The 19,466-nt window shown below is 45.4% G+C and overlaps 1 protein-coding gene across 1 annotated transcript; it reads right to left on the minus strand.

The window, feature by feature from the left end:
- Positions 1,687-4,186, minus strand: LOC8063226 (probable indole-3-acetic acid-amido synthetase GH3.8). Its single transcript, XM_002467628.2, has 2 exons — positions 3,552-4,186; positions 1,687-3,371 (listed from the first exon to the last, which is right to left on the minus strand). The coding sequence occupies exons 1-2, from the start codon at positions 3,995-3,997 to the stop codon at positions 1,946-1,948; spliced, it is 1,872 nt and encodes a 623-aa protein (XP_002467673.1). The 5' UTR covers positions 3,998-4,186; the 3' UTR covers positions 1,687-1,945.

Genomic DNA, 19,466 nt, shown 5'->3' on the forward strand with positions numbered 1-19,466 from the left:
TAGCAGCGAGTGTGCGCAGCAGATCCGCAAGATCGACCGGCTTCTTTCGTCGCCGCGCGCCCAGACGTGCGTACGCCACTCGCCCGCCCAGCCGCATCCACCGCGGCTCCACGAAGGCAACGGCGGTACGGTAAGGCATGCAACACGCCTGCGGAAACCAAACCACCGTGCTTTTTGGCAAAAAAAAAAGGGGGGGCGGGGGGGGGGGGGGGGGGGGGGGGGGGGGCGAAGACGGGGGCCGAAGGGATTTTGGCTTTCGGCTCGCTTGGCGGGGGCGATAGAAACGGTAAATCTGTACGTTGCCTGGGCATTTTTTTTTCTTTTTGTCACCCGGATTAGTGGCCATCAGATCCATCTCTCATTTGATCTTGTCCTTCCTTTCTTCTTTGCTTCTATGTTAGAAATCAGCTTTGTTCATTGTCTAGATTTCAAGCAAACTGTAGATTAGTGTCCATGCTCGGTGTTTACTGCTGCCAGGAATTATCTAGTTAGCATGTTTTTCTTGTTTATATGTTATTTTAATTCATGTCTTTCTCTTACAGTCTCAGATTGTAATTTTTACATTGATTATATTAGTGTAAATTTCTTTTATTATTGGTGTAAATATGGTTTTTTTATCTGCTCTCTGTAATTTGTGTTTCTGATGCGTTTTCAATTTGAATTTCTTCCAATTTGTCTTCCATAGAATTATTAATCTGTCTCTGTAATTTGTGTTTTTTATATGTTTTCAATTTAAATTTCTTCTAATTTGCCATCCATAGAATTAATTTGTCTTTGCAATTTGTGTTTTTATTTTTTTTATTTGAATTTCTTCTAATTTGCCTCCATAGAATTAATTTGTTTTTTCTTTGGATCCTTTGTTTTTTTATATGGTCCGTTAGATGTAGATCTTGTGGTTTTCAAATTCAGGTGTTTGATTTCCATGGATCACCTGTTTCGTAATTGATGCGAGAACTGAGCGTTTTAATTGTTTCCGTCACCCGAGTGACAGGAACCTTTAAATCACCCATGTTTTCAATAGACAGATTCGATAGAAAAGGAGTTTAGTTCCGAAAAGTGAAAAGTTTTCAGTACTGTAGTACTTTCGTTTGTTTGTGATAAATATTATCCAATCATAGACTAACTAGGATCAAAAGATTCGTCTCGTGATTTACTGCTAAACTGTGAAATTAGTTTTTGTTTTCGTCTATATTTAATGTTTAATGCATATGCTACAAGATTCGATGTGACGGAGAATCTTGAAATTTTTTTAATTTTCAGGGTGAACTATAAACAAGGCCTAAGCGCGCGGCTGCACCAATCAAAGAGTACTTCCTTTTTTGTCTCTCTAACTATAACTAATAATCGAATCATTACGCACTAAACACTTTGTGCTCGAAAAAAGGCTGGGCGAAAGGGCAAAGACTTTAGACTTTGCTGTTCCTCTGCAGGACGTAGGAGTAGCAGGCTAGCACCTTTTTGACTCTTGATGCTCAAGCTCGAGGGCATGTGTACTTTCCGGTCTACGACGATGCCTCCTGCTTTTGTTATCACCTTTCCGTTCCGATTATTAGCGCCTAGTGATCATGCATGTCTGGAACTCCGGATTTATCATGATTTACACCACCCATAAGGATTTTCAGTTTATTTACTTCTGGTATAGCTCGCGGAGCTAGCTAGCTAGACTGAACGGAGTGGCTGCAGTACTATCAGGTGAACATGGGCGACAGCAATTAATAGCAATACTAACATCTTGGCACGTTAATAATACTCACATTCCCTTGTTGGGATAGTAGAACTCTAGTACTTGTACTACCTACTAGCAACGGCATCATGCATATCACTCACTACTACTAGTGATTACTAATTAACAACACCCAGCAACTTACTAACACCTTGCAGAGCGTTCACCCACACCCACATTACATAGCACGTACTCCATGAGCTCGTGTCGTCGTGGGTCTAGCTAGCCCGAGCCCGACGAGCGGCGAGCAGGAGCAGCCGCTGGCGCCCAGTGCGGCGGCGACGGGGAGAAGTGGCGCGACACGACGCGGGAGTCGAGCAGCTCCACGATGGGCGGGAACGACACGCAGCGCGGCACCTTGTACTGGTTGATGGACGCGCCCCTGGAGATGGCGTAGTCCATGAGCTCCTCGAACGTGCCCGGCCGCACCACCCGGATCTCCAGCGGGCCGATGGAGCCGTCCGCCACGCGGCTCTGCCTGTACACCGAGTTGAGCGCCTCCTCCATCTCCAGGCAGCACCGCTCCAGCACGTCGCCGCCCGCCACGGCGCCGCCGGCGGTGGTGGCCAGCAGCTCCCAGTAGATGACGTAGTGGCCCGGGATGCTCCGCGTGCACGCGTGGCTCGTGTACTCGGCCACCGCCGCGCCGCCCCCGCCGCCGCGCTCCCGGAGCAGCGCCGACGCGCGGTCCACGGCGCGCTGCAGCTCCGCCTCGTCGGTCTTGTCGGACTCGATGGACAGCAGCACGTTCTTCCGGCGCACGAACCGGAACTGCGGCGCCGCGTTGTGGAACCCGGCCACACGGAGGATGTCGCCGACGCGGTACCGGTACAGCCCCGCGTACGTGGTGATCACCAGCTCGTACTCCCGGCCTTGCTCCACGCCGGCCAGGTCCACCAGCTGCCGCGCCGCCGCGTCGCCCGACGCCGCCGGCACGCCGCTGGCCTCGTCCACGGGGAGGAACTCGAAGTAGCCCATGTTGGGCATGATGGTGTAGCACACCTCCTCGGGGCGGCACATCGGCCGGAGGTTGAGGCCGAAGTAGCACTCGGAGGAGGCGTACATGGTGCACGCCATGGGGAGGCCGCCGCTGTAGTACTGGAGCGTGGGGATGTACTGCTGCATCGCGCCGGTGACGATGACGTCGAGGTACCGGGTGTTGGGCCACACGCGGGTGACGATGCCCGCCCAGTCGCCGCGGGAGCACTCGGCGCGGACGAAGCGGGCCAGGTCCGGGTCCGGGCGGCGGAGGATGTCCGCGACGGCGTCGCGCACCGACGGGTCGGCGACGCGAGGGTTCAGCGAGCCGGACCCGATGTCGTCGGCGAGCTGCTCCCAGTGGAGCTGCAGGAAGCGGATGGCGCGGAGGAGGCCCGACGCGAAGACGGCGCCGACGCGGAGCACGTCGTGGCGCTGGCACAGCCCGCACAGCATCTGCGCGTACATGCTCTGGAACGCGTCGGCGCACAGGATCGCCGCCGTCGGGCTCGTGTAGTCGTGGTACGGGTCGAACGGGCGGTTCTTGAAGTGCTCGCTCTTGTAGTAGCTCGTCAGCACGGGGCGCGCCGTCAGCCCGCCGGGCGTCGTCGTCTCCGACTTGACGAACAGGAAGTAGAGCGCCTTGCCCTTGTCCAGCCCCGGCACGTACCTGTCCAGTCAGTCAGTCAGTCAGTCAGGTTGCAATTGCAAGGCAATCCATCCATCAGTACAAACAGTAAACGCCAATTAGCATGCATATGCCACGCTATCTAATCTAATCTAATATAATCTACAGTGTCCTCCAATAATCTACGAAGAGTACTCCTGCTCGTAATGACGATGAACTTACTGGTTCATGACGGGCATGAGGAGGCTGTAGAGCAGCTGGCGCCGGTCGAGCTCTTCCTTGATGGTTGGCATGAGCTTGCGCTCGCCGGCCGAGGTACCGGAGCTGGTGAGGAACTCGGAGATGGGGTGCGCGGAGAGGATGGGCGAGCGGTCGCCGTTGGCGATCCGCTGGATGTCGGGCTGCAGGTCCTCGTAGGTGACGACGGGCACCCTGGCGCGGAACGCGTCGCGGCCGGTGGCGCCCGCGAGGCCGCAGCGGGCGAGGTACTCGGTGCGGGCGTTCCGGGCGAGGATCTCGGCCAGGACGCGCTCCTGCACGGCGTCCACGTCCGAGGTCATCTCCTCGATGAACCTCAGCTTCTCCACGTCCTTGTCGCTGCCTGCCGCCGCCGGGACCGGCGGCGCGCGCAGCGCCGTGGCCGCCGGCATGTCGGTCATCACCGCCATTTATCCCAGCAGGCAGGAGAAGAAGATGGCGAGGATTAAAGAGCAGAGAAGTGGGTCCGACGGAACAGGAGCAGAGGAGGAGTTGGTTGAGGCGATCGAGCGCCGGAGATCGGTGGCGATGAAACGGTGGAGTGCAGGACTAGGAGGGAGGAGTGGTAGTTGTGTGATGCCCTGAATGAATCTGATGATGGGTGTGGAGGAGGAGAGGAGGGCGGTTTATATAGTTGGGGCGGAGCCGGAGGGCACGAGGGTGACGGCGAGGTGTGTCGGGTCCGGGGGCGGCAGTGTGGGGACCCGTGTCGCGTCGGGAGGTGGGCAACAGCCCGGCAAGCCCCGCCCACGTCGGACCCGGACAGGTCATGGCGCGCCCGGCCTTGCTGCCTCCTGCTAGTCCTAGGGAGGGGAGGGGAGGGGAGGGGAGGGGACTCAGGGGGAGGGCCCGGCAGCGACCGGCGATGCGGCGCGCGATCTCCTCGTAGACGACCTAGGTGTAGTGGAGGATATATCCCTTGAGTGACCATGCATTTTGTGCTTGTGCGCTACAGCTCCTGGATCGGGCGTTTATCTCGTGCCGGCCCGGATAACATGGGACGTGTTCAGGTGCAGCAGTGCCCAGTGGATCGGAGTGGCGTACAGCGGAGCAGAGCTAGCTAGTCGGCAGTGCTACTCTCTACTATACTGCTAGTACTTGTGTGGTAGTGATCGGCATTCCAGAAGAGGAGAAACAGCAGTGGGCATGCAGATTCTTGTGCAGCAGCGGAACTTCAAGATTTTATTTACTTGCTGCGAATGGCAGGTCGTTATTGTGTGTGCAAATCGCACTGCTGCCGGCCGGATGAAACAAAAGAAACAGGAGAGGACAAAAAACCAGTGTGCTAGAATAATAGTAATGCCAGTGAAGAGGAGACAGGCACCACCAATCCACTCTATACATCGTCTCTGGTGTGGTACACTGCACTGCACTAGCTACTACTTTTGTTCAACTAATTAACGTCTTTAAAAATCTCCTACCAAATTAAATTCCAGAGACGAGGTTTTTAAAATACTACGTAGTACAATAATTATACTGGTATAGTGTATATTCCTTTAGCAATTTCTGAAAATGAATCTCAGCATGACCGTCCATGTCGTTGCTTCAGTACGTATTAGTGCGTATATAGTCGTCGTCTAGACACAATTATTGTGTTTCTGCGAATAGCTAAGCACAACCAACGGTTGACGGCCATCTCTCCGGCCGCGAGGGATTAGTGGCCGGAACGTGTCAATGGATGACAAGGGCGCGGCGGCCATGGGTTTGTTTTTCCTTTTTTTTTTGTTATTCCTTTATTTTCTTTCTCCCACGAGCTAGGCCACGCACGACGAAGAAGACAAGAGACTAGCGGTAGTACGTACGCACTACCACGAGGAGACGAGAGCGCCTCAGTCGTACACACGGACACGGACACGGACACGGACACGGACACGGACACGGACATGCATGCCCCCGTCGTGGTCATGCCCGAGCCCGGCTGTCTGCGCGCAGTTTCTCAAAAGCCGTCGACACAGCTACTAGTAGTCTCAGAAATGTCCTCCACGTACCTCGTCGCGCGCACTGGGTTGTTTGCATTGGCTTTGGCTACTCTCGTCCGTCTCTGTCAGCACGTATAGCTGTGCGGAACACGTACGTACTGCGCTGTGACACAGATAGTACAACGAGCATCCGCCCATGCATTGTCTCTTTTAGCTACTGGACTGCTGGTCAATGCATGGTGGTGGAATTATTCATGAGTGCATGCATGCATGCAGTGGCGAACTGAACGCCGGAACCGCGCATGCAACCAGCCGCGATCGAGCGTACGCCTACGCCGGCCGCGCTGAACCGTACCCCTGTCGCTCGTTTGCTCGATCATATCGCCGGAAGAATTCTTGCTTTGTTTTGTTTTCTGTTTAGCGCGACAAAGCTGCAGGCAAGAGATGGCAGATCTGCTCTCTAATTCTATCCTTTACACAGGATGAGATTCCAGTTCAGCTCGGAACGCACATCGCCACCGATCGAGACCAGTGCCATGCAATGCAGGCACGCGTCGTACTATACGTTGCACGAGACACAGGCAGGGCAGACCGGCGGCAGGCAGCTAGCTGCACGTCGTCGGTTCGACGTCACTCATCAGAGACTGTTGACCAAGCCAAAGGCATGGCCGTACGTACGGGTCACCTCCTGCACGGCCCGCGCGCCGGCCGGCCATGACCTCCGCATCACATGCTGGCGGCGGCGCCGGCTACATACTGATGATCGAGCATCAATGAGAGATAAGTAAGGAAAACACACTCAACGACGACGACCGTCGAGGTGTTTGGGTCATTAAATTGAGGAGATGCTAGCTAGATTAGATTCTGCATGCGATGATTATTAGCTATTAGCTAGCTAGGGTGTGGGCGGTTAGATAAAAGATTAAGCTCAGGTTTACGCAGCCTGGCCATGTGAGCGAGACGTACTGCTAGTCAGTCAGTCTGCTAGAGAGAGAGGCCGGCGTCGATGAGGAGATAGATAGATAGATAGATAGATAGATAGATAGATAGATAGATAGATAGATAGATAGATAGATAGATAAACAGAGAGAGCGCTCTCTGCTACGACCGGCGGCTCACCCGGCCGGCGGCCGGCCACATGCATGTGCCCATGCATGTTGCGGTTATCATGCATGCATGGGCGGCGGGCGGCGGCACGGCACGGTACGCCGGACGGACGGCACGGAACCGATATATAGCTAAGATAGCTAGATGGCAGATATTCCCTTCCCCCCCTGGTGCCTGCCTGTGACGACGATACATAACATCGATGCGCATATGTTAATTGCCCGGCCGGTCAGATCAACGACCTCCATCATCAGACGATTAGTACGGTGGGTGAACGGACGAGAGATAATTATATAATCCGAGTCAAATATAATGCATCGCATCCGCATGCATGTAGGATCCATCCAGAATCCAGATCCAGTGTGGAGCTACTGCATTCCTACTGTGGGAGAAGGAAGGATCCCTTTGAATTTGCTTTTGCATGCTGCTGGGCTGTCTCTGCAGGTGGCTCGATCGATCGCGCGCCGGAGATTCGATGACAATACGTCCGGGCAGAGAGAGGAAGCACGAATGAAGCTTCGAACCGCCTTTGTATATTGCAACATGCACGAGGCTTTTTTTCAACCGCTGGCCCTGCTGGACGGCCGGCTACTGCTAGTTTTCTTTACGATCGATGATGGATGCTTTGCTTGCTACACCTACACGCGCACGACGCACCGGCGACTCCTGCGCTGCGGGATCGGAGACGGGATCGTCCTGCACTGCACTGCACTGCACGTTGCACATCCGGTGCGCCGCGCCGGCCGCGCGCGCGCATCACCGCCCCACGCGCGGCGCGGCCACCACCAGCGCCGGCACCACAAGCATTGAATGGAGGCCGGCCGCCGGCCGCTGCGTGGCCGGGCCTGCATGCACGCATCGTGCTGTTTGTTCCGTCGTCAGTTCATGAATGCCCGGCCGGCCCGCGCTGGATCAGCTCATCGTCAGGTCATACAGTATGTACACTGAACACAGCAGTTTGCACTGGGAGCACGGCGGCAGGCATGCACTATAAATGGTGACCAGTCGAGCTACTCATGCTGCTGCATAGGAGTATCTGAGATCCCGTCCGTCCTCGGCCGGCCGGTTCATGAATGTGATGCGCAGATGGATAATCGGTGCGTGGACGGCCGGCCTGCTGGCCCCCTTCGATCAAGTGCATACCTGTCGACTCCATGGCCGTTTGCCGGGCTATCTCACATTAATTGATGATTATTAGCTGCAGGTGAGTTTAATTCCGTTGTGGCAATATCTTTATATATATATATATCTTTATATATATATATATATATATATATATATATATTCTGTGGATTATTACTATTATCCGACCAATAGTATTCTCTGATTTTTCTTTTCCTGATCTTATCTGAATGGATAAAATAATATGAATCTAGACAATGGAAGTTTACTGCAGTGCACATTGCTTATATTAATTAGATGTTGCTTGTGTGTATGAGAAACTACAAAAAAAAGTGTCAAATATCATAGCTTTAAATTAATTAGATTCCCCCTCAAATTGGTTCCCTGATCCATGAGATGAACTAGAGGGATGACCGGAGGCGGAGGGATGCAAGCATGCCTGTACACGACCTATTTTTTGATTTTTTTTTCGCAAAACCCATAAAAATTAAGCCGATTTGCTAATTCACGGATAGAGCCGCTTATATCCGTCGTTGCTACTCAACCCCTGGCCCTTCTCCTCCCTCTTTGAACATGGAAGGGTGGTAATGCAACCTTGGAGTAGCACTAGACAGGCGAACAAAATCTGCCAACTGCTCATCTTCAGCTGTGCATCATCTTCGAATGAACCGTGTTCCATTATTAAAAGGAAAAAAAAACTGCTCACTTGGGCTACCTTCGGTGGTCAGAGATGATAAGGAGGAACAGCTAGCGCGGTATGGAAAAGTAATGCAACTTTTATTTTATAAAATTGATATATAGAAGAAGCTCTTTTTATTCCAATGAGAAAAAGTTTCGGCCGCTCTACGGAGGAACAATTCGACAAGCTAGCCGAAACATGGAGAAGTATGGTATATGGCTCAAGGCTATTAGGCTCATGCTATAAAATGAATCATGCTTACTTTTCTATAAAAAATGCATTACTTTGAAATGTTGTCCTTTATGGAGGGAGAAGTATTGGATCATCGGATCTTTAGTATTGTCTTACTTTTCAAAATGTTGTCCCTTATTTTGCTGATGAGGTTCTTCCGTTCAGATAAAATGTGTGGGCTCGAGAATTGGAGAAAGGAAGAGACCCGATAATTAAGTTGCTGCGCAACCCTCATTTCAGCTGTGGAAATTAAGGTAAACGTGACACAATTCTAATTAAATATTAAATATAATGAAAATTTTAACATGGTTGAAAAAATATAGATCATTAACAAGGGAGATCCAACACAAAAAAAAGTTAATAAATACTCCCTCCACGTCCACAAAAGAATACAATTCTAGAACAACATATCAGGTTAAAATAGATTGAGTTTAACTAGCTATAAATAAAAAATATTAATATTAGTAATATCACATAAATATCATTAATTTGCCATATAATATATTTTTATACTTTATATTTATTTTATATTATAAATATTAATATTTTTTACTTATATACTTGGTCAAACTTTAGACATATTAACAAAAAATACATCTAAAATTGTATTTCTTTTTTGTGGAGGTAAACAATGGGAGATTAGGTTTCTTGTGACTCATTATGTGTGTGTGTGTATATTTTCATATAACTACTTTTTTTGCGCAGAATATTTTCATATAACTATTAGTGATAGGTGACTTGTTCATCAATGGTGGGATGTTTGTAAGGGCAGCAGCAACGCAAGCAGTCACTAGCTAGTGGTCTCGCCGAAAAGAAAGATCCATGTAGAAGAAGTACGAGCATCAATTGCCACAACGCGGGCCTATACGTTGCGAGGACCAGTGCAGTACTACTCTGCAGGTACACACAGCAACTTTATGTTGGAACACAGAGTTCTTTTTTTGAGCAACAAGCTCACAACGCGTGTTGAAACGGTGGCCTTAACCTTTTGTCAGACCAAGCGGTTGTATCTTCTGCAAACACTACTGACACCATATGAGGCTAACACTCGAGGTGATGTGGCCGCTGCACGCCTATGTGGAGGCCGGGGCATACGTACAGGGTGGAGCGTTGGGCACGGCCTAAATGATAACTTTGTCAATCTTTAAGATCCGTAAAAATATATCTCTAATTCATATAGATGCTCATATAGCGGTACACACACAGTCCACAACATGTATCCAGTGTCGCATTTGAGGTAGTTCTGAATAAGAGGTGGCGAGATACTATTTTCGTGATCGATATGATCCCAATATCCAGATGGATAGTAGTCCCTCCGTCCACGAAAGAATCGATTCCTAGGATCCGTGCCAGTCAAACTTTTTAAAGTTTGACTAACTTTATAAAAAAAAATAACAACATTTATAATATAAAATGCATATTATATGAAAATATATTTTATGATGAATCTAATGATACTAATTTGATACCATAAATTTTAGTAATTTTTTTAGAAATTTAGTTAAAGTTTAAAAAGTTTGACGGATTGGTGCGGTCCGACAGCTAGCGGATGGCAGGAAGGCAGCAGCAACCCCCACACTAGCTACGGGCGGCCACGACGGTGTAGCGGCGCGCGGCCAGACGACATTGGACCGGCGCCGGCGGTCTGTCTGCTCATCATCTCCATCTGCGCCGCGACCCCGGCCGGCATCATTTTGCCCAGGATATCCCTACCCTGTCAGGCTCGTCAACTGTCCCACTGTTGCCACACACTCCGAGACCAGTAAGCCGTAGTAGTAGCAGCTGCATGCATGCACGTAGCAGCTCCGGAAGGGCCCACGGTTTTCTTTGCGTAACAGGACAGGCCCCTGTGCCGTCGTATGCTGCTAGTTCCATCGCTATCATCATCATCATTATTATTTCCTGTGTCGGTAAGACCAATCATTTTACCATTGAACCGCCGGCGATGGCTGATGACAGATTATTTCCATGCTCATCGTAGACTGGGCTTTGTTTTGATATCGGCTCCCGGGCTTAGCGAGCTTGAGCTCAAAAACTCCATGACATCGTGGGGTGCTACAAACTCATGACTCCGAGATATATATATATATATATATATATATATATATATAGGACGCGTTTCTTTTACACGCACGTGTAGTTACTCTCATCTATGTATCTCTAGATTTAAGGTGTATATGACCGGACGAAATATATATAGACAAAGTATATGATCATACTAGACCATCTAGAGTGATATGTATGTTAAGTATGCATACATACATAGAGTATATGGTTATACTTATTGTATATAATATAGTAGTGACATTTTAGTAATATATTTAAAATATAATTTTTTTTTGAAAAATTTTCGCGTGGTAAGATCCTGAGTATCTTAATATATATATATATACAGCTCTCGTATGCACGTATGTATACCGATTTTCTTGTCAATTTCATTGTTCAAATCCTTTAGGTCATCCTCAGTGCAGGTTTTATAGCTCAGTTTCTAACATATTCATCCATGAAAACTCCATTGAAACTGACCTTAGAACCCACAAACAAGACAATTAATGTCTCAAGTCCAATTATTATGTTATATAGGCTTTGGTTAGCTAAGCTATGGTTTGATAAATTTAAAGCTTGCGTGTGGTAAAAATTAAAGCTTAACACTTGTGAACTATTCGTGTATAGCAAGTCTTAGAACTGACTCAAATTACAGATGAGCCAAGTTTGAGTTTATGGATCTAGTAGTTCTGCTACTTCAATCAATCTCCACTCAACTTTCGTTCTAACAAGCTCAAAACTCGAGGTGGCGAGCACGCTCTAGAATCGCAGAACAAAGAATTGCACTACAAGTTAACACTATCATGTATGCAAGTATGTCTATGTATCTGGTAATAATTCTACTTATCTAAAACATGTACTAGCTCAAGTCCCAAAAAGATATGGGTTCATGTTGGTCAAACTTTCTAAAATTTGACTAGGTTTATAGAAAATATTAATAGCATATATATCTCTAAATAAGTTTATTATAAAAATATATTTAGCAATACATATAATGATACTAATTATGTATCATAAGTATTAATATTTCCTTGTATTTTTTTTTGTCGAAGATGAAAATGTATGCCTTCTTGGAAAGTCATACATGACTTCTTGTATATTATGAAAATGTATACTCCTCCATAATAAAAAAATAAATAAATTCATTTTTTGACAGCGACACGGTCTCCAAAGTATAATTTTAACTTATTGTTTTCATAAAAATATTTATCAAAAAGTGATATATGTATATTTTTATGAAAGTATTTTTTAAGAGAATTCTATTATATGGTTTTTATATTTCTAAATTCAACAACTTAAAAATTATTCATGATTTATATTCTCAATATTTGACCCAAGACTTGTCCAAAACGACTATTTTTTAGTATGGAGGGAGTATTTTTCCGTGTTGCTTCCGCCGCGACACAGTAGGTGAGACCATGCGCATGGATGAAGAGCCAAGGAGGAGCTACTATTGGTGAGCTAGGCGAGTCTGCACTCCCATGTAAGGAGGGACTACCAAACATTTGCTAGTAGCAAGGAAGAATCGTAAGGCGAACAAGGAGGGGCCTATATGAGTAGGGAGGGATCGAGAGAGAGAGAGAGAGAGAGAGAGAGAGAGAGAGAGAGAGAGAGAGAGAGAGGTAGATGAGATGGCCGATGAGGAGGGATCAATTGGGAGCTAGGGTTTGAAGAATGATATCATCCAACGGTAGGGAATGATCAGGCTAGCATAGTGTCTAGTTCATAATTGTACGATGCCCGTTCCAGTACTATGGGCCAGGGCCTAGGCATTGACCCTACGCTTGTGCCTAGACCAGAATAAGCATTATGGTTGTTGGGCTATCACTATCAAAATAGTAGATTTTTCCTAGTTTTTTTAAGTAGTAGTAAAACACTATTATTAGTCATAGCACATGAGAATCTCAGTAGGAGATATTTATTAGTAGAGAAACTTTATACTAAATTTTAAATGCTAAAACACTAGTAGAAACCCATTACACTATAAAGAAATCTAAAATTCTGGTTGTGTATGCCTAGGACCGTCCAATCATTCCGAATTTCCGATCCATTTGGGCAGAGAGGGGCGCGGCATATCCTTTGTTAGTAATGTCTATATTGCTTTGTTCATTCCTTTCACTTGCATTGACTCCTTGTTCGGAATGAGATGATCATTTTGGAGCTTGTGAAGTTAGTGCCAGTGGTTGCTCACCCAAAAATGCACACGGAATGCAGGTTAGACTTGACAGTTTGACACATTAGGGCTAGACTAAGTTAATCTCTCTTTACACTGTCAGATCAATGGTGCTCTGCCATGTTACATAACACGACTGCTGAGTGCTGACTAATATGCAGATCCATTTTAGCACGCATGTTTGTTTGCCTCCACTACATGCATCCGACTTGAAAGATTCAGTGTACTACCAGTTCAGCAGATGAATGCAGTGACGATGAGGCCTAATGATACTGTTCCAGGTTTGTCGCGTTTGCAAATCCACTTAAGCACACATGCATGCCTTTTGTCGTTTAATATTGTAGTCGGATTTTCTTAGAAGTAAAGAAAGATATTGCGATTTACATGTTCTTAATTACACTGGCTCCGGTCGAAATTGTCCAAGCTCATGAAAGAATACAGTAACAACTAATAGAATATTAAATCATATTATAAGATGATAGAACGACAAAACAAATAGCTAGTTGCCACCACGAAGCTTCACCCCATTGCCCTTTGCAGGGTTAATTAACTTTGGGAGACATACAGTCTGGTGTTCAGAGTTCGGACCACCACGTGAACCAAAAGGAACTCCAATTGTCCAAAGAGGTACTCACGTACAGTATGTGTTTATTAAATGATTCACAGTACCCCTGATTTGCAGCATCATGGTTGTCATTGCCTCATTGGTAGTCGCTTATTACGGCACCCCTCAGAGAACAGAACACTTCTCACGTGGTTATCATATATATTTTACTCTAACTACTGTACTTTTTCTCCTGTAATCGATTGGCAAGTTGTGTCGACACGGTGGACCACACATGTGGGTGAGCATAGCCAGCAGATCAGAGGAAGTATTTAAGGAAGTCAACAAGCAGAGTTGATTACAGGTACAGGATGTCAGGACTAATAATAAGGGTCGATCATTTTGGAACCAAAACTTTGATCCCTTAAGCTTCTTCAACTGTTTGACAAAATTTATTTTCCAAATCTTGTTATTTTCCCACTTCTAAAATAACATGGGAGGAAAAAAAGATCTCATCTCTAATAGTTTGGCAATTTTCGTTTCCAAAATTCAAAAAACCTGCTAACAAAACGAAGAGCCCCGCTAAGCGAACGAAGAGCTTTGCTAAGCATGAGAAGAAAGATCGATGCCAAGCATGGACCTGCGCGTATATTTGCGCGCTAGACAGGGAGATATACCAAGTTAGAAAAGATGGAGAATTGAGATGCCAAAACTGTTGGAGATGATTTTTTTCCTTATTTTGTTAAAAATTATGGATAAGAAGTCATTTGCCAAACTGTTGGAGATGCTCGAACATATTGACTATGTTTCAAGATATTGCTAGAGCGTGAGCATACAAACCCTAAACGCCATTCACTCGATGAGCAACTTTGAATATTTTTGCTAAGAATGAATGCAAAAGTAATAATAGAATTTGTTTTTGATTTCCACCTTCAGTTTGGTGTTTTCTTATCTCTTTGAATAATTGAGTGTAATGAATATATGAGCTAAAAACTTGTAACAACTTGGCTGTGAAGAGATCAGAACTAAACAAAGGAAAATTTGGGCGAGAGGGTTCTAATATCAGAAATAATCTGTTTATTATATATGGTTAACAACCCGGCTTCTCTGCGCTCCTCCAATGGTGGTGTCTCGCTATCATAGGGGATTGTTTCTTAATAAAAAACAGATGAATTTGCCCGATCCAGAAAAAAATGGAGATAACTTACAGTAACCAGTTCAGAAATAATAAAATTGTGTCAATAAATTGGACGCATATGACATCCTGGGTTTTATGAATCACGGTTTATTTTTGGTTGGTGCAGGTTTATTTTTGGTTGGTGCAGTCTGTACCGATATTTTCACACCGAGGCCTCCTTTGGAATGCAAAAAAAAAAAGTTTCATGCATGTTTCTTATCTCGAATTTTGCATTCCAACAAAGCCTTATCAATATCTAGTAATGTGCGTCGTGATTTGTGCTACATGGGTAGCTAGCACCAAGATGAATCATGGATAGCTAAGAAGAATCAAGGGGCGGATGAATATATTAGGTGGAAACTGGAAAGGAATGGGCAACTACGATTAGTGTTGCAATGTGTTCATAAGTAACATGTGCTCCTGCATTTCTCAAGGTTTTTATTTGGCAACAAAGGGTTTAATGGACTACAGGTTCTAGGCTTCTAGCTGACTTTGTAATGATGCTTGTTATATGAGATAGTTAGGTGAGTTTGCAAGGGAACAAGAGAGGTTGACGATTTGATTATATTCAAAAGAAATTGTACTGCCACATAAATGGGTTTTAGAGACATCTCTATCAATAAACGCCTCTCAAAATAGTTTCAAAGATGGCAATGTCTCTAGAAACCGATCTCGGTAATGTGACGTACCTCTAAAAATAAGTATAGCATAAATAAAACTCATTCAAATCAAGTCAGATGAAGATGAACTTTATATAAAATTGTAGAGATCAAATTAAGTGATCTATTGACGACTTTCACATTTGAAATTATTTATACTCCAAGTTTCAACCTCTGTTATTACTGTTGGTATCAAGACAAAGACCAAAAAAGTTACATGTGCTAAATAAGAGTAACTCCAAGAGACTCCCTAAATTGTTTGAGATTTTGGTGAAAAACTACCAGCCAACAGCTTCTCTAAATGGTAATTCAAATATATAAATATTATATTTTAGATTTCTCGCTAGCCAAAAATAGAAGATAAGAATGACTCTATAGAATGCGCATGATATATATTTAGAAAAATTATTGGAGAGTGAAAAGATTTAGAAAGTGAATTTCATGCAACGATTTAGAAAGTGAAATTGAGAAAAGCTCTTGAAAATACTCTAACGGTAGCAAATTGTTTAATGGTGGCAGTGCACTGCATGCAGTTTGTAATCCCTTCTACGAGTACTTGATTTGTCTAAGTTCCATTCCTTCTCGCTTTCCCAATACTGTATTCTGTCAGCGAGCTTAATTACATACTACAGAGGTATCGTTTCCTGTTTCATATATTTGATTTGGTTCATCATATCTTTGGAACTTTAATTTGTAGTGCGTTATTACTTAGTATATCTTGCAAGGATTTGTGTGGGGCTGGATAGGAGTGGGTTAAAAGTAGATAACAAAGGATGACTATATATATATATATATATATATATACTCACTTGTTTCTAAATTATAGTTGTTTTATTTTTTTTCTAGATGCATAAACTAAATTTTACGCTATGTCTAAATACAGATAGCAAAATTCTATACCTAGAAAAGCTAAAATGACATAATTTGGAAACAGAGGGAGTAAGTATAACCACTAGCAGTACGACGCATCTTCCTGCATCTTCTACTATAATTCACCCACCAGAATTATGTTTAGTCCACCAAAAAAATTACCCTCGCTGAGGGTCTCAACTATTTGTGTACCCAGAAAAACATACACAAGACTTTGTCTCTATTAAAATCAAGGGCTAATAAACCATCCAAACTCAATCCGATGGCTGCTGATCAAAGTTTGATGCAGGCTTCAAACTCACCGCGCCCCTTGTGCGCTTCCGCCCTCGCGGCAGACCAAGTTCGATACCTGCTTCCGCAAAAAACGAAAAATAAATTGAAATATTCTCTCCACCTGGTTGATCCGCCCGCCGACCGCTTGGGCAGGGCAGCCACACGCAAGCCGTGACAGCGACAGTGACAGGGTCCCCAGCAGACAGAGGAAGGCGAGGTGGACGTGTTGGTGCCGTACTATCGGAAAGGATTGGACAGCCGGTGCGTGATGCGGTAGGAGCTCAGCTCCGCCCATGGCGACCATGCACGGGCGAGCAGACAGAAAGAGGCGAGAGAGCTGAGGCCGACATGGGTGGGCGTGCGAGCAGGGTAGGCAAGGGTGGTGCCGCTGGCACCTAGGGCCGACATGGGCCCTCTAGGCGTCAGGAGGCCACTCCTATGTGTGCGCCTTTACATCTGGGCGTCACGGTTCGGCCAACACTTTTGCGCAGGACCAGTGTGTATGCTGTGTGCGTTAAGGGACGAGCTATGGTGCCATGGGCCCGTGGTGCTCTCCGCGGTAGTGGTCGCCGACGTACACGGGTGCGCCTGCGAGATCTCGCAGAAGCCGTTGTGATTTTCTTGGAGGAGCTGTTGTGCGTGCTGGTAGAGAGCTGGGGCAGCGGCTCGGGCTGGTGCCCTACGCCCATGAGGTGTTCTTGCAAATGGTGGCTTGGGTTGCGGTGGCCCAGCAAGGCGGTTTACAATGCTTTGATCGCCGCATCAAGGTGGCCAGGCGCGGTGGACTTCAACCAACCTCAGGTTCAAGGAGATGCCTGCGGTTGGGTGCCAGGCGAACTGCTTCACATAGAACACGCTACATACAGGACTCTGGTTCATGGTGCATTTCGTTGTGCCTAGGAAAAGAAAGGGCATGCAGAGGATGTTGAGTGAGTGCATTGACAGTGATTATACTCTCTGCATTCAAGTGGATATCATATCATACTTTTGTTGTATTGCCTGTCGAAGAATGACATGGGCCAAAGAAGCAGTTGAGCTTGTGCATAACATTAGTAAAGGGGGCTGGGGGCTATCTACTTGACAACAGGGCGTTCTGCATTGTGATCTCTTACGCTGTGAAATTCCTGCAGTCAAGTGATCTATGTGAGTTTGTAGATGATATCATCAGAAAATCTGGTATTTGATATGTGTAGTTCCCCTCTGAATGATGAAACCACTTACCTTTTGGAGAAAGGGAAGGGGAATGAAACTGGCATGAGATGAATTTTATGCTCAGATTATTATAAGCATCTGCCCTCTTGATAGGCTATGAAACGCATGCAATTTCTACTTCTAAATATCAAATTTTGATTCAGTTTGTAGAGGCGTTACACAGGAGCAAAAAACAACACTCTGTTTTTCATACATGGCAAGCTATTTTAGTTGATTTTTTGAACTATAATTGACAAAAAATGGAAACTTATGTGGTGAAGTTAATATAGAGTTTGTCCTAAGAGTATGCAATTCATGGTTTCATGTGGTATAGGCAAGTTTTAAGTGATCAACTGATCATCCACTAAATTCGTGGTCTCGATGTCTCTGAGTTTTAATGGTTTCATGTGGTATAGGCAAGTTTTAAGTGATCAACTGATCATCCACTAAATTGGTGGTCTCGATGTCTCTGAGTTTTAATGGTTTCATGTGGTATAGGCAAGTTTTAAGTGATCAACTGATCATCCACTAAATTGGTGGTCTTGATGTCTCTGAGTTTTAATTTGAACACAACTTAAAAATCTTGGTTTTAATTTGAACACAACTAGAAAAGTTATCGTAGCGTTAGCACGGGTATACTACTAGTGCTAATAAGCAGCCCGAATATAGACAGAGAGAGAGAGAGGCATCTTATAGAGTATATATAGGTGGTAGATATATTGCATTATCTTTCTACTTGTGGAAGAAATGGACGTACTGTGTTTTGTTTTCTCCGATCTATAGCGGGTGTTCTAACTCGATCGCGACCGGGCATATCTCCTTTGTGCGTGCTAGTCCTCGCGCGTGGAGCTAGAAAGCGCATCTCTCATCTCCACTGCAGAAAGAAAATGGCGAGATAGAGTAGTTAATCACCGGCCACGGCTGTTAATTAGGCATCATATTGCACGTAGATTATATACTTAGCTCCTACTGTATCTTTTTTAACTTACCAATGCAAGCTGGCTACTTTAATGTATATGTGGTCCGTGAATCCGTGATATAGCACAAATAAGGAGGTAGGTGTTACATCGAGTTGTGTTGTGTAGACATATCGTCATTGCGGCGATCACAAATCTATCAACAACTACTAGTACTAAAGGACACACACAAGATCATGCACTTGAAGTATCAAGTATGTCATATTGGCAAGGAAAGCCTGTCACTAGCATGCTATTTTACTCGGGGCATGCCATACATGCAAAGAAAGAAAGATACTAGTGGTTATATTTATATATGTCGTCTGGCCGGTTCGTCAGGACGACGTACTTCGAGCGTACACCATATCGATCTAGTGTGAACGACAAGAGTTAGGCATGTATGTACTCGCTAAAGCCTCCGTAGTTTGCTTTTAGTTTATAGTGTTATGCATTGATCATTGGCATTTGATGGCGTGGAGTAAGGAACTAGTTTAGAATATCCTTTGTTTAGGTCACATCTACGTAAGGAACTACTAGTTAAGAATATCCTTGCGTTGGATATATATGTAAATGTATTAATCCCCTTAGTTGCATACAAATTGTATATGTTTGACTTAACATTTCTAGCTTGTTTACATGCATGGATATGTTACCTTATAGGCCAACCTAACCCGAAGCCATAAACAAGTGTATTTCTTTACAAGGATTATTCATAATAAATAAAAAAAATATTAATTGATGGTATCATCACTGGACAAAGGAAGCTTGCATGATGAATATTGGTGGTGCAGTTGGTGACGGCCATGCATGACATATATGATGTCTGCGGTCCATGCATGCATGCATGTGTTTACTATAACATCAAGTTTGGAACGTCGGCAAAGCCACATTCTTACACTTGGTTTGAAGGGACATGATGATGGGCCTCAGCT

Source organism: Sorghum bicolor, chromosome 1, assembly GCF_000003195.3.
Source record: "Sorghum bicolor cultivar BTx623 chromosome 1, Sorghum_bicolor_NCBIv3, whole genome shotgun sequence".
NCBI classification, from domain to species: Eukaryota; Viridiplantae; Streptophyta; class Magnoliopsida; order Poales; family Poaceae; genus Sorghum; species Sorghum bicolor.

What these genes read in the sequence shown, in the direction of transcription:
- LOC8063226 (XM_002467628.2), bottom strand. Translation starts at nt 3,997, where the DNA reads ATGGCGGTGATGACCGACATGCCGGCGGCCACGGCGCTGCGCGCGCCG. An exon ending in CTCATGCCCGTCATGAACCA is followed by an intron (nt 3,372 to 3,551) that starts GTAAGTTCATCG and finishes CTGACTGGACAG; the next exon opens with GTACGTGCCGGGGCTGGACA.